At 39.7% G+C, this 15,069-nt stretch overlaps 1 protein-coding gene across 2 annotated transcripts in view; it reads left to right on the top strand.

Annotated features, from left to right (window-relative positions):
• The first annotated feature begins 783 nt into the window (after window positions 1–783).
• Window positions 784–15,069, top strand: part of MBTPS2 (membrane bound transcription factor peptidase, site 2) — a 52,055-nt gene continuing 37,769 nt past the window's right edge. For both annotated transcript variants that reach the window (XM_061136873.1, XM_061136872.1), the window contains exons 1-3: window positions 784–980; window positions 4,182–4,330; window positions 6,447–6,660. In XM_061136873.1, coding sequence (XP_060992856.1) covers window positions 906–980; window positions 4,182–4,330; window positions 6,447–6,660 — 438 coding nt within the window. In that variant the 5' untranslated portion in view covers window positions 784–905. The remainder of the gene's footprint in view (window positions 981–4,181; window positions 4,331–6,446; window positions 6,661–15,069) is intronic.

Here is a 15,069-nt window from a genome sequence, read left to right as displayed (position 1 = left end):
TTTTTAAAGTTCCCTGGTGATCCTTATGTTACAGCCAAGGTTGAGAACCACTGCTCCAGGCCAATATATAATCAAGTACATGTCAACATACAAAAATATGTAAGGGTGTTTAGAACTTTTTTTTTTTAACGTAGCACCAATCTCAAATTTTATCATGGAAAAGGTTGAGAAATGAACCTAAAGCTCAAAAATATGTTGAACAAAATAAGCCGGACACAAAAGAGTACTTATTGTATGATTCTATTAACACAAAGTTTTTAAAAAGAAAACGAGGGGTAGGAATGGGCGGAGGAGGAGAGGATTAACTGGGAAGCAAGCGAAGAAAATTCCCGAGATGGAAACGTTCTCTGTTTTGATTAGGGTACACAGAAATATAGTTATCAAAACTCATCAAAACAGTTGAAATCTGTATTGTGTTTTCGCTATGTGTAAATAACGTTTCAATAAAAAGAACGATTGAACATAATTAATTTAAATCTGAATATCTAAGACAGTCTGAGTGGCGGAGACGATTATTATTTCGGATGACCCCAAACTCTCACTAGAATAAAAGGAACTACACACCCCAGACCAGAACCAGAGAGAATGGAGACCAGACAGCAGGGAGGGCCAAAGACTAAGAAATCGCTAGAGGTCTGGAAGCCGTAGGCTAGTTGATGCCTAGACTGCGGCGCCCAAGTGTCCCGCGAAAATAAGCCCCCGTGCACTTTTCCGGTGCGATCATTGCGGGCCGAATGTGCCACCAGAAGGATCCGGAGGGAAACGAGGCCCCCTACGAGAAAGGCACCCGTGGCAGCTTGGTTCCTGCGTAGATGCTGGGGCTGTAGGCGCCGCGCGGTCAGCTGGTTGCAGCTCGCAGGGAGGACGCCGGCGATCGCCTTCCCTGCGCTGGCCCTGCCGCTGCCATGATTCCGGTATCGCTGGTGGTAGTGGTGGTGGGCGGCTGGACTGCCGTCTACCTGACCGACTTGGTGTTGAAGGTGAGGGCCTCGGGCCTAAGGCCCAAGCCCGCGATGCCCAGGGTCAGGGCGCGGGACCCGAGGTCTTTCCCCCTGCCCTGTGCCTCCCGGAATGGAAGCCGTGCGGCCGGTGTCCACTTGCGGCCTTCCGCGTGGCCGGTGGAGTAAATGAAGCATGGCTGGCTGCGGGAGGGGAGTGGCGACCTGCGCAGCAGCCGCAGTCGCATTGCGGGGCTCCGTAGGCCCCGCAGCCTTCGGGTCCTGCCCGGGAGGCGCCGGTAGTGGGCTCGGGAGGGCTCGCCAAACCCCACGACACTGCATCTGGGAGGAAAAGAAAATGTCTGCCTGAGAAAGGCAGTTTGCCCTCGTTGTCTTTAAGGTCGCGACTCTCCAGAGAGTCTGGTATTGGAATGAATCTAAATCAAGGTGTGATTGACATCAGTGGTTTCAGACTTTAAAATGCGTACGATCGTTTGCAGTTCCGGTTAAAAAGCACATTCTGATTCAGCAGATCTAGGCTGGGGGCCTAAGATTCTGCATTTCTAACCAGTTCCTAACTGCTGCCAATGCCGCTAGTTAACTGACCGCACTTAAAAGTAGCGAGGAAATAACTAAATTCTAACTACTCGAATTCTAATTTGTATCTTAGACCCCGTTTCTTCACGCTAACCCTCCCTTAATACCCGTCCCCCTCCACCGCCACAGACCGTTCGTACGCAGCCCATTCTTAAGTTACTTGGGTAACGGATAGTAACAATTGTCGGACCACAGGCTTCAGGCAGCTTTTTGAAGTTGCATATTGGGGGTGGGAGTATTGTATGCGAAGAATAAAATCATGTAACTTCTCTTAATATTTAATGAAAGTTCCACTTATGACTAGTTCAAACCTTCATGTTATGAATACCGTTTTAAATAGGATGCTGTAGTTTAGTGTGTGTGTTTTAAGTTTAATGTTAGAATGAAATGATACTTAATGTTACTTTGTTGCATTTAAACTTGTGTGTTAGCCACTCAGTTATGTCTGACTTCTGTAGCCCGCCAGGCTCCGCTGTCCATGAAATTCCCCAGGCAAGAATACTGGAGTGAGTAGCCATTCCCTTCTTTAGGGGATTGTCCCCACCCAGGGGTCAAACCTGAGTCTCCCGCATTGCAGGTAGACTCTTTACCATTTGAGCCACCAGGGAAACAAAACTTGCAAAGTGAAAAGAATACAGTAGAATCGTTAGAGAAAGGGCTGGGCTTTGCCCCTTCCTAACCATTGTAACCTTGGGCAAATTCTCTCTGTTCCTCCATTTCTTCATCTTTAAAATAGGTGCAATAGTTGTAAAGGCCTCCTGATATTGTAGAGAGGATTATGTTATTCATCCACATAGAACCCATTGCCACTCAAGCTGAGATTCAAGGACTGGCAGCACTTGCATCATCTGGGAGTTTGTCAGAAATGTAGACTCTCAGGCCTCATTCCTGACCTGCAGAATCAGAATCTGCATCCTCATAAGATCCCCAGGTGCTTCCTCTGCACACACTTGGCATAGTGCTTAGCATGTCATAAGCAGTAGTACATGCCAGTGCTTATTTACACAGTGATTTTGTTGTTTGGAAAAAACAAACCCACATGATTTCATGTTGCATATGTGACAGAAATCCAAAATAAAAGTAATTTTTTCAAACCTTTATAGTCTAGTCGAGTGTATGAGGTGATCAGGATGTCACTTTAAGTTCAGTAACAGCCCCCCCCCTTTTTTTTTTTTTGCTTTCCACTTCTTTAATTCTCCATAAGGCATCACTATTATACTATCATACATGAACATGTGTGTATATATATATGTGTGTGTGTGTGTGTGTATTTGCTTTTTTAAAAAAAGTACAAATGTTCTTCTCTCAGTAACAGCCCTTAACTCCCTAAGAGAGCATTGTTCTTTGAGCAGAAGACCTAACTCTCATTCAAAGTATCTGCCTGGGGAATGGAGAAATCTTGGGTTTTAGGAGCCTGCCCCTTTAGCTTCTCTGCTCCCAGCTTGGTCTGCTGTTCTACCCATAGTTTGTCTAGGATTTCCTCAGTAGACACCTGGAGGGGTATGTCACTCTCCTTTTCCAAGTCCTAGAAAATAAACAGGTTTAAAACTTCACCTGAAGATTGAGAGCAGAGAACATTATGGATCCAAAGGCAAACAGATACCTATATTCACACTCAGATCATATTTTATGACTGATAAGACTGAAATATCCTCCTAGAGACAGAAATTTCTCAAATGGATGGGCATCTATAAGACAAAGTACTTATCATACTTACTGTAACAGGTAAGAAGTCAGTGACAGTATATATAAAGCAGCCTTATATTGTCCAAAATCCTACATTACTCAATGACTTCAAACTTTCCTAATGATAAAACTGTTCGTTGAGCTGCATATAAGCAGCTGTCTCCCCAACCCCAAACAATGTTAAGGAGTTGCTGAGATTAAGATGGCTTTAGATAAATTTTGTATTTTCCCATGGTCAAATCCAGGCTAAGTTCTTAGGGTTGTTGCTCAAAAGAGTATAGAAAGCACTGATTCCAAATAACCTGTCCCCTCTCTTGGATGGGCTGGGGGTCTTTTTTAATTATAACACAAGACCTCTTGCTGTGTAACAAGGCTTTTAGACCTGTGCTGTCCTGTGCGGTAGCCGTTAACTACATGTGGCCATCTCGCATTTGAAATGGGGCTAGTCGGAACTGAGACATGCTCTTAAGTATAAAGTTGACACTGAATTTCAAGGGCTTAGTGCATAAGTAAGTAAGAAAACAAATAGAATGTGAAATACTTCAATAATTATATTAATTTTGAATGATAATATCTTGGTTATTTTTAGTTAAAAACACTTTTAAAATAATGTTTCTATTTGCCTTTTAAATTTTCTTGGCTACTGGAAAATTTAAAATTGCACATGTGACTTGCACTTGTAGCTCACATTATATTTCTTTTGGACAATGCTATTCTAAGCAAACATTTTTTGCCCATGGGCCGTAGTTTGCCAGACCCTGACCTCAGCAGACCAACTAGTCCAAGACTTATACTTTAATATCCTGAAAAAATAGATAAATGTAAAGCTTTAAAAGTTATAAACATTTGATTAGTCACTATCTTGCTTGCCTGTAGAAAACACTTCTTTTTTTAAATTTTCTTAAACATTATAAATTGTTCTTCAAATTGAGTGATGTGGAACTTTTCTTTCTCTCTCAGTCATCTGTATATTTTAAGCATTCTTATGAAGACTGGCTGGAAAACAACGGATTGAGCATCTCCCCTTTTCACATAAGATGGCAGACTGCTGTTTTCAATCGTGCCTTTTATAGTTGGGGACGGCGGAAAGCAAGGATACTTTACCAGTGGTATTCTTCATTTTCTCTTTTTTGGTTTAGATTAGTAATTGTGATCCTGATAAATACATGTTAAATGAACTGTTTCCATCCTTTTCAGTTTACTGAGTTTTAAAATTGACCATGTAAAAACTTTCTGGCTTTATATAAATTTATGGGATTGCATCATCATGCTTTGCATACACATTCACAGTCAAGATTCTCTGTCTTGATCTGGATGGTGGATACATGGGTGTACATACATAAAAATTCAGTGAGCTATACGCTTCAGACTTACACATTTTACCATGGAAGTCAGACATCAATGGAAAGGCAAAATGTATATGGAGCATTTTCCACCAGGAAAAGAGAATTCTCTCCTCCATCATCACACATAGAAACAAGGGTTGTGAGAGTAATAGGGCTCCCATAAGTCTGCAGGCTTTCCTCTGTGCTTCTTCTGTGATACCCATCCAGAGGAAGGATATTTAAAATAGTTATCCTACTGTAAGGCCAATGCCAGCCAGATTGCAGCAGCAGGGCCCTGGACTCCCTGGCTATGCTAGGCCTATCCCTTTAATTTAAAATATTTTAAAAATCATAGTTTATAGTGTTTATGGTTAGGAGACTTATAATGCTCTCCGGGACACCGTAGAGACAGTTTCTGTAGCTGACGAATTTTTAGTATCGGAGTAGAGGGCCTTTGTCTAAATTCCTTTTTGTTAAAAATTTAGCTCCAGCTGGAGTAGAGCTAAATAACAATAATGAGGTCATCAAAAACCAGAAAATCCAACAGCAAATCAAAGCAGACAAAACAGGAATAATAAAGAGCAGAAATCAGTGAAATAGAAGTATACAGTAGAGAAAATCAACAAAGCCAAAAGCTGATTCTTTGAAAAGATTAGTAAAATCAATAAACCCGTACCATAACTGATCAACAAAAAAAGAAAACAACCAAAAATCAGAATTGGAGGAAGAAATATTACTATAGATTCTGAGACTCATTTATTTATTTTGACTGTTCTACACAACTTGTGGAATTTTATTAATAGTTCCCCAAGCAGGGATTGAACCCAGGCCCTTAGCAATGACAGCGTGGAGTGAGACTCATTTTGAAAGATAAAGCTATTGTGAGCAGTTCTATACATATACATTTTTTTTTCATTTATTTTTATTAGTTGGAGGCTAATTACTTCACAACATTGCAGTGGGTTTTGTCATACATTGACATGAATCAGCCATGGAGTTACATGTATTCCCCATCCCGATCCCCCCTCCCACCTCCCTCTCCACCCGATTCCTCTGGGTCTTCCCAGTGCACCAGGCCTGAGCACTTGTCTCATGCATCCCACCTGGGCTGGTGATCTACATTTGACAATTTAAATGAAATGGACAAGTTCCTTGAAAAAACACAGCTTATCAAAAAGTTAGAAAATGTAATAGATTATCCCCAACTATAGAAGAATGACTTGTAATTATTAACAGTAGAAGAAACTGTTCTTAAGTTTTACCACATTACTATTTAAGCCCATGACAAAATTCAACTAAACTAAAGTCCAAACAGTAGAATTGGTAGATGAAAAAGAATGGATTTCTAAATGTCAAAAAGCTTTCATAACTATGTGAGAATAAGATCAAAACAATGCTATGTAAATGAGAAAAAAAAATGAATGGAAACAAACTTTTTTATTGGGAACAGCATTCAGCCTCTTCAGTTATTTGCCATGCTGTGCCTGCTCAGTCGTGTCCCCAACTCTTTGTGACCCCGTGGACTGTAGGCCATGAGGCTCCTCTGTCCATGGGGATTCTGCAGACAAGAACACTGGAGTGGGTTGCCATTCCCTTCTCTATGGGATCTTCCTGACCAAGGGATTGACTCCACGTCTCCTGTATGACAGGTGGAATTTTTACCACTGAGCCACCAGGGAAGCCCCCTTCAGTTATGAGAGAATTGTAAATTAGAACTGCTTAAAGAGCCAAGTACCTGTGCTTCAGTCAAGTATCTGAAGTTCAGGTAGGAAAAAGAAGCAAGAGTTATTGACATTTTTAGACATTGTTTTGAAGCTATGAAATGTGGCTGGTTAACATATTTTTTAGTCCGTGGATTGTGAGGGATTGTACATTTATGTAATTTTTTTCCTCTTGACAGGTTCAATTTTGGAATGGTGTTTGGTGTAATTGCCATGTTCAGCTCTTTTTTTCTTCTGGGAAAAACGCTGATACAGACTTTAGGCCAAATGATGGCTGACTCTTCTTATTCCTCCTCCTCCTCCTCTTCCCATTCTTCCTCCTCTTCCTCTTCTTCTTCCTCCTCTTCCTCCTCCTCTTCCTCACTTCACAATGAACAGGTGCTCCAAGTTGTGGTAAGTGCCTTATTACTGCTCTAAGTAGCTTTGTTGAAACATAGATACAATGTATTTCTTCTGGATAGCATAATTCCTATTCATAATATAAATGTGACAATATATCAAAAGTCTTACAATCTCTCAAATTAGTTGCTTAAACAAAATCATTAGTAAGAATATAGCAAAAAACTGTTGCAATATGTAGTAGTAGGAGGAAGAATAGGAATAGTAATAATAGAACAAATGAACTACCACCAAGACTGTGAACAATTGCACAAGTATTAGATTTAATTCATGTTTTTTTCCAGTGCAGATTTGTTTTTTTTAAGTTGAAATATAATTGCCATACAATAATATATAAGTTACAGGTGTACAATACAGTGATTCACAATTTTTTAAAGTTGTAATCCATTTATAGTTATGAAATATCAACTGTATTCCCTGTGTTGTAAATTATATCCTTGTAGCTTATTTTATACCTAGTTAGTAATTCATGTTGTCTTCTTGAAGTGTTGAATAATTGTTACTGTCAAGGAGTAAGCATACTGATTTAAAGTCTCTTTAATGTAGAAATAAATCGCATCTTACTCGTATGCGAAGTGTTCCCCTTTATTCTTCATGGCTTTCAGACTGTAAGCAACAATATCCTTTTAATTAAAGGTAAAAGACCTTTTGAATGATCACTGTGATTTCTTGATGTGAAGAATAATATGCTGAGTTGTACTTCTTTGACTGTAAGCTACTTATTATAATTCCCACTTTAAAGAACATGTGTAGACCTATACCCTATCAATTCATGTTTCCAGAGTTTGAAAGGGTACTTTACCACCAAATACCTTTTATCTAAAATTTTTTTCGTTAACAATTTTCATTTCCATGAATCATGGATGTTACATTTTTAATGAAACAGACTGTTAGTGACTTTTTAAAATTGAAGTATAGTTGATTTACAATATTGTGTGAGTTTCAGGTGTACAGCATAGTGATTCAGTATTTTATTCTTATAGCAATCTAGGGATAAGTATTGTTGTTATCCCTGATTCACAGATGAGAAAACCGAGGCACAGAGCTGTTGAGTCACTTGCCTGTGGTCACAGCTAGTAAATGATGGGTCCATCACTCACCCACCACTGACTTTAAGAAAGACCAATAATCTCTCAAGGAACTATAAAGTATCTTTGACCTATATCTAAGAAATACATGGTGGAAGGTATAAGCTATAGGAGCTAAGATGGGATATAGAGGCAGGATCTTGTTTATGAAGGGACATTCTAAGAAGTTTTGATTTTATCTGTATATAAGAAGTCTATGCAAAATGGACTGGAGTAGGGTTTCACTGAAGACGAGGAGACCATTTGAGAGGGCATTTGGAATAATTCATGTTAGAAGTTATAAAGATCTAAACTAAATTAATGGTAAGAAGAATGAAGGGCTGGATTCAAGGGATCTTCTGGAGTGGAGTTCTCAGACCTCAGTGATTAAGTGAATGTGAAGCTGGAGGGAGAAGAAGGAGTTGAGGATGACTCTCAGGCTACATGATTGGTAATTGTTTGCCAAGGAAGAGAATAGTAGAGAAAGAAGCAAGCTTAGAGGAAATATGATCACTGGCCTGTGACTGCTAGGATTAGAATAGGAATAGGTTTTTTTTTTTTCTTTGACTTTTTAGTTTTATTTTAGTTTAACGAGTTTTTTTTGGGAGGGGTGTTTGTTTCAAGAGACATTTATTCATCATCATAACCAGACTATTACATTTGGCAATCAACAGCATGGGTACAAAAAAACTACGTTAAAACCCTTTCTTGAAATGCTTTACACTTCCCACAGAATAGAAACTAAAATAGCCTATTGTCCAATTAGTCACAAATATAGTCCTCGAGGTTTTTTTTTTGCCCATACACATGAGCATTGTCTAAAACATGTCTTCTCCGAATCAGCAGGGCCCTGCCACCACTGTGCTTGACTGAGTTTACAAATCTGTTGTAACTTGTAGCTTCCTGGTCACTTCTCTGACTCTCGTTTCCTGCTAAGCTTTGTTTCCTGGCAGTAATTAAAACCTCCCACTCCCATAGCTACTGCTGCTGCCAGAACCACCATAGCCACCTTGGTTTCATGGTTTGCAAATTATTGGCCTCTACCACCATAGGGGCCAGAACTTCTGCCTCCAAAGTTTCCTCCTTCATGGGTCCAAACTTGGAAGATTGATTGCTGTAATTGCCAGAATCATTGTAGCTTCTGCCACCTCCAAATTGTTTCCATCATTACCAAATCCATTATAGCCATTCTCACAGCCACCATATCCACCACCACCACGGCTGCCACTGAAGCCACCTGAACCACTGACATTTCCTCCACGACCAAAGTTGACATTCCCACCAAAACTACCTCCATGACTACCACCAAAGTTTCCAGAACCACTTCCACCTCTTTGGCTGGATGAAGCACTAACCATCTCTTGCTTAGATATGGTTTCCCTTATTTTACAGTTGTAGACATTCACAGTGTGGTATTTCTGAATGACAATCTTGTCTATGGAGTCATGGTCATCAAAGGTTACAGAAGGCGTTCTTTTTGCTGTTGCCTCAGTCATTTTTTCCCCCATATTGTTCAAAATAACATGTTAGGTGCTGTTTTCATTTTCTTCTTTAATGCCACCAACAAAAATCTTTTTCACAGTTAAGTGGGTGCCAGGTCTTTGAGTATCTTCTCTTGAGACAGCCCTCTTTGGTTCCACAACTCTTCCATCCACCTTGTGTGGTCTTGCATTCATAATCGAATCCACCCCCTCCACTGTGGTATATGTGACAAACCCAAAGCCTCTGGAGTGCTTCGTGTTTGTATCCCTCCTTACCACACAGTCTGAGTGTACTCCAAAGCTCAGAATGGCTCCTCAGACTCACATTGGTTGTTTCAAAACTCAGACCTCTGATGAAGAGCTTCCACAGGCTCTCTGGGCTCTTTGGTAGACTCCAACTTAGACTTGACTATAGTGGAAGAGACTTCAGTGATGCTTACGTGGCATCATCCACAGGCACAAAGAAGCTAACAAGCTTTTTAAATTAATTTTTTATTTGATAAATTTGACATATTACAATTTGTAAATTTAAGGTGTACAGCATATTACTTTCATACATTTATTTATTATAATATTGCCATTGGAGCAATATCTATCAGATTATATTATTATACTATAGTATTATTGATTTTAGTCTTTATACTGTGCATTAGATCTCTATGGCTTATTTGCTACTCGTTACAACTTTGTACCCTTAAACGCTCATTCTTATCAGCACCCCCTATCTTCTGGTAATCACCATTTTACACTCTTCTTTTTTTAACAGATTGGACTTTTTTAGATTCCATATGTAAGTGATACCATTTAGTACTTGTTTTTCTCTGACTTATCTCACTTAGCATCATGTAGTCAAGGTCTGTCCATGTTGTTGCAAATGGCAGGATAGCTTCCTTTCTCATACATGAATAATATTCTATTGTGTATGTATATTACTACATTGTTTTCATCCATGCATCTATTGGTGGTCATTTGGGTCATTTCCATAATCTTTGCTATTATGATAAACATCAATTCAGTTCAGTCGCTTGGTTGTGTCTGATTCTTTGTGGCCCCATGGACTGCAGCACGCCAGGCTCCCTGCCTATCAACAACTCCCAGAGTTTACTCAAACTCATCCATTGAGTCTGTGATGCCATCCAACCATCTCGTCCTCTGTCGTCCCCTTCTCCTCCCGCCTTTAATCTTTCACAGCATCAGGGTCTTTTCAAATGAGTCAGTTCTTCACATCAGGTGGCCAAAGTGATAAACAAAGTGATAAACATAGATATGCATATACCTCGTCAAAATATTTTCATTTCCTTTGGGTGTATACCCAGAAGTAGAATTGATTGATCATATGTTAGATCTATTTTAATTTTTTGAGGAACCTCCATATTGTTTTCCATAGTGGTTGGACTAATTTATATTTCCACCAACAGTGCATTAGGGTTCGTTTTTCGCCACATTCTTGCCAACACATGTGTTGTCTCTTCTTTCTTTTTTTTTTTAAATTTATTTGGCTGTGCTAGTTCTTACTTGAGGCATGCAGGATCTTAGTTTCTGCTTGCAGGATCTAGTTCCCTGATCAGGCATCAAACCTAGAACCCCTGCACTGGGAGCACCAGGGAAATCTCTCTTCTCTGCTTGATGATAGCCATTCTAACAGGTGTGAGGTGTTATCTCACTGTGGTTTTGATTGGCATGTCCCTGATGATTAGTAATGTTGAACATTTTCTCATTGGCCTTTTGGTCATTTTGATATCTTCTTTGGGACTAGTACTTCTGCTCATTTTTTAATCAGATTGTTGGGGAAAGGGTTGTTTGTTATTAAGTTTTGTTAGTTGTTTGTATATTTTGGATATTAACCCCTTATCCAGTACATGGTTTGCAGAAATTTTCTCACATTCTGTAGGCTGCCATTGATTGCTTCTTTTACTATGCAGGAGCTTTTGAGTTTAACATAATCTCGTTTGTTGATTTATACTTTTATTGTTTGTGCTTTTGGTGTCATGTCCAAAAAAGTCATTGCCTGAATGGCAAATTGTTATTTAGAGAAGAAATTATCTCTTTTGTTTTCTTTTCCACTTATTCATAGAGCTCACAAAATATTGACTCTGTTAGGAGAACCATGCTTTGGAGCCATTAAGAAGTCCACTGCCCTCTGTGTATCTATGTGGCATGTTTTTGTTTAGGTTTGTTATATCTCCTGACTTTGATATGAGTGCTTGTAGCTTAAAGGACTAACTTTCTGTTTATTCTGTAATTATCTATGGCCTCATTCAGTATTAATTCCCCCAAACCTGGCACTCTGTGTTATTGGGAGATCAGTATTCTGGTACATCTAATGCCCTGTGTGATCATGGCTGAGACAGATGGGCAGTCAAGTACCATTGCCAGTAAATAAGACCTACCATCTGTTGATATAGTCACATACTCAAATGCTTACCTTATTTCATTATTAAATCCATTGACATAATAAGGAAAAGGAATCAATATCCTATTGGATCAAGCCTACTGATTTATTTGAAATAAAGGTAAGATAACCTGAATAATTTATGATATAGAGGAAATGTATGAGAATCTTAAGTACATCAATTTAAAGAGGTATCAGAGATAAGGAAACTATAAGTCTGAATAGACAGATACCTGGCAACAGGGGAAAGGAGCAGATATGTAGAAAAAGGTACACTGATGTTGGCCTTGGAGTACACAATGAAGCAGGGCAAAGGCTAATAGAGTTCTGCCAAGAGAACGCACCGGTCATAGTAAACACCCTCTTCCAACAACACAAGAGAAGACTCTACACATGGACATCACCAGATGGTCAATACCAAGATCAGATTGATTATATTCTTTGCATCCAAAGATGGAGAAGCTCTGTACAGTCAGCAAAAACAAGACCAGGAGCTGACTGTGGCTCAGATCATGAACTCCTTATTGCCAAATTCAGACTTAAACTGAAGAAAGTAGGGAAAACCACTAGACCATTCAGGTATGACCTAAATCAAATCCCTTACTATTATACAGTAGAAGTGACAAACAGATTCAAGGGATTAGATCTGATAGACAGAGTGCCTGAAGAACTATGGATGGAGGTTCATGACATTGTGCAGTTGGCAGTGATCAAGACCATCCCCAAGAAAAAGAAAGGCAAAATGGTTGTCTGAGGAGGCCTTACAAATAGCTGAGAAAAGAAGAGAAGTGAAAGGCAAAGAAAAAAAGGAAAGATACACCCATTGGAATGCAGAATTCCAAAGAATAGAAAAGAGAGATAAGAAAGCCTTCCTCAGTGATCAGTGCAAAGAAATAGAGGAAAATAATAGAATGGGAAAGACTAGTGATCTCTTCAAGAAACTTAGAGATACCAAGAGAACTTTTCATGCAAAGATGGGCACAATCAAGGACAGAAATGGTATGGACTTAACAGAAGCAGAATATATTAAGAAGAGTTGTCAAGAATATACAGAAGAACTATTCAAAAAAGATCTTCACAACCCAGATAATCATGATGGTGTGTTCACTCACCCAGAGCCAGACATCCTGGAATGCAGAGTCAAGTGGGCCTTAGGAACCATCACTACGAACAAAGCTAGTGGAGGTGATGGAATTCTAGCTGAGCTATTCCACACCCTAAAAGATGATGCTGTGAAAGTGCTGCACTCAGTATGCCAGCAAGTTTGGAAAACTCAGCAGTGGCCTCAGGACTGGAAAAGGTCAGTTTTCATTCCAATCCCAAAGAAAAGCAATGCCAAAGAATGCTCAAACTACTGCACCATTGCACTCATCTCACACGCTAGCAAAGGAATGCTCAAAATTCTCCAATCCCGGCTTCAATAGTATGTGAACCGAGAACTTCCAGATATTCAAGCTGGATTTAGAAAAGGCAGAGGAACCAGAGATCAAATTGCCGACATCTGTTGGATCATCGAAAAAGCAAGAGAGTTCCAGATAAACGTCTACTTCTGCTTCCTTGAGTATGCCAAAGCCTTTGACTGTATGGATCACAACAAACTGGAAAATTCTTAAAGAGATGGAAATACAAGACCAACTGACCTGCCTCCTGAGAAATCTGTATGCAGGTCAAGAAGCAACAGTTAGAACTGGACATGGAACAACAGACTGGTTCTAAATTGGAAAAGGAGTACATCAGGGCTGTATATTGTCACCCTGCTTATTTAACTTATATGCAGAGTACATCATGAGAAATGCCGTGTTGGATGAAGCACAAGCTGGAATCAAGATTGCTGGGAGAAATATCAATTACCTCAGATATGCAGATGACACTACCCTTATGGCAGAAGGCAAAGAGGAACTAAAGAGCCTCTTGATGAAAGTGAAAGAGGAGAGTGAAAAACTGGCTTAAAACTCAACATTCAGAAAACTAAGATCATGGCATCTGGTTCCAACACTTCATGGCAAGTAGATGGGGAAACAATGAAAACGGTGAGAAACTTCCTTTCTTTGGGCTCCAAAATCACTGGAGATGGTGACTGCAGCCATGAAAGTAAAAGACGCTTGCTCCTTGGAAGAAAAGCTGTGACCAACCTAGACAGCATATTAAAAAGCAGAGACATTACGTTGCCAACAAAGGTCCGTCTTGTCAAAGCTATCATTTTTCCAGTGGTCATGTATGGATGTGAGAGTTGGGCTATAAAGAAAGCTGAGCACTGAAGAATTGATGCTTTTGAACTGTGGTGCTGGAGAAGACTCTCAAGAGTCCCTTGGACAGCAAGAAGATCAAACCAGTCCATCCTAAAGGAAATCAGTCCTGAATATTCATTGGAAGGACTGATTCTGAAGCTGAAACTCCAATACTTTGGCCACCTGATGCGAAGAACTGACTCGTGAAAAGACTCTGATGTTGGGAAAGATTGAAAGCAGGAAGAGAAGGGGACAACAGAGGATGAGATGGTTGGTAGCATCATCGACTCAATGGACAGGAGTTTGAGTAAAATCTGGGAGTTGGTGACAAACAGGGAGGCCTGGATTGCCGCAGTCCATGGGGTTGCAAAGAGTCGTTCAAGACTGAGCGACTGAACTGAGCTGATATTCTTCAAAAGAGTCGCTTAATAGGGTCTGAGTAGAGAGAAGTTCAGATAATGAGCATCATAAAAATGTACATATCCTCTGACCATTTACTTCCACCTCTGGGACTCTAGGTTAAGGAAATACTTCCAAATTATAGAAAAAGTATTATTTTTCAAGGTTTTTATCCTAACCTTTATGAAGAATTGGAAACAACCACAATACATAATTGAGGATTGCTTAAATTATGGCATTGTCATTCAGGGTAATTTTATGAGTACATTAAAAATGATGACTATGAAAGCTAGTTTCTTAACTAGAGAAAGGACTCTTAGACTCAATGAATTTAGAAAGCAGTCCAAGCAGCATGGTTTGAATCTCTTCGTCAGTTACTAAAAAAGGCTTTGAAGTGAAATCCGTTTGTTATACACAAAAAGAAATTGTAATTGAATTAAAATTAAACTGTGAAATTAAAAAAGACCTTGAAAGGAGAAAAAGCAGGTTTCTACTTATAGGAACACAGAATGAGAAAGACATGCATAAAATTAGAGGCAAAACCATGACTATTGATATATTTTATGTATAAAAAACCAAAAGCACTCTGTATAATGGGCTCCAGTTTCATCCACCTCATAATAACTGATTCAAATGAATTCTTTTTAATGGCTGAGTAATATTCCATGGTGTATATGTACCACAGCTTCCTTATCCATTCGTCTGCTGATGGTGAAACAGATCACCAGCCCAGGTTGGATGCATGAGACAAGTGCTAGGGGCTGGTGCACTGGGAAGACCCAGAGGGATGGGGTGGGGAGGGAGGTGGGAGGGGGGATCAGGATGGGGAACACATG

This window comes from Dama dama, chromosome X, assembly GCF_033118175.1.
Source record: "Dama dama isolate Ldn47 chromosome X, ASM3311817v1, whole genome shotgun sequence".
Classification (NCBI taxonomy): Eukaryota; Metazoa; Chordata; class Mammalia; order Artiodactyla; family Cervidae; genus Dama; species Dama dama.
The sequence above is the reverse complement of the archived record's forward strand: the minus strand, read 5'-3'. Positions and strand labels throughout refer to the sequence as shown.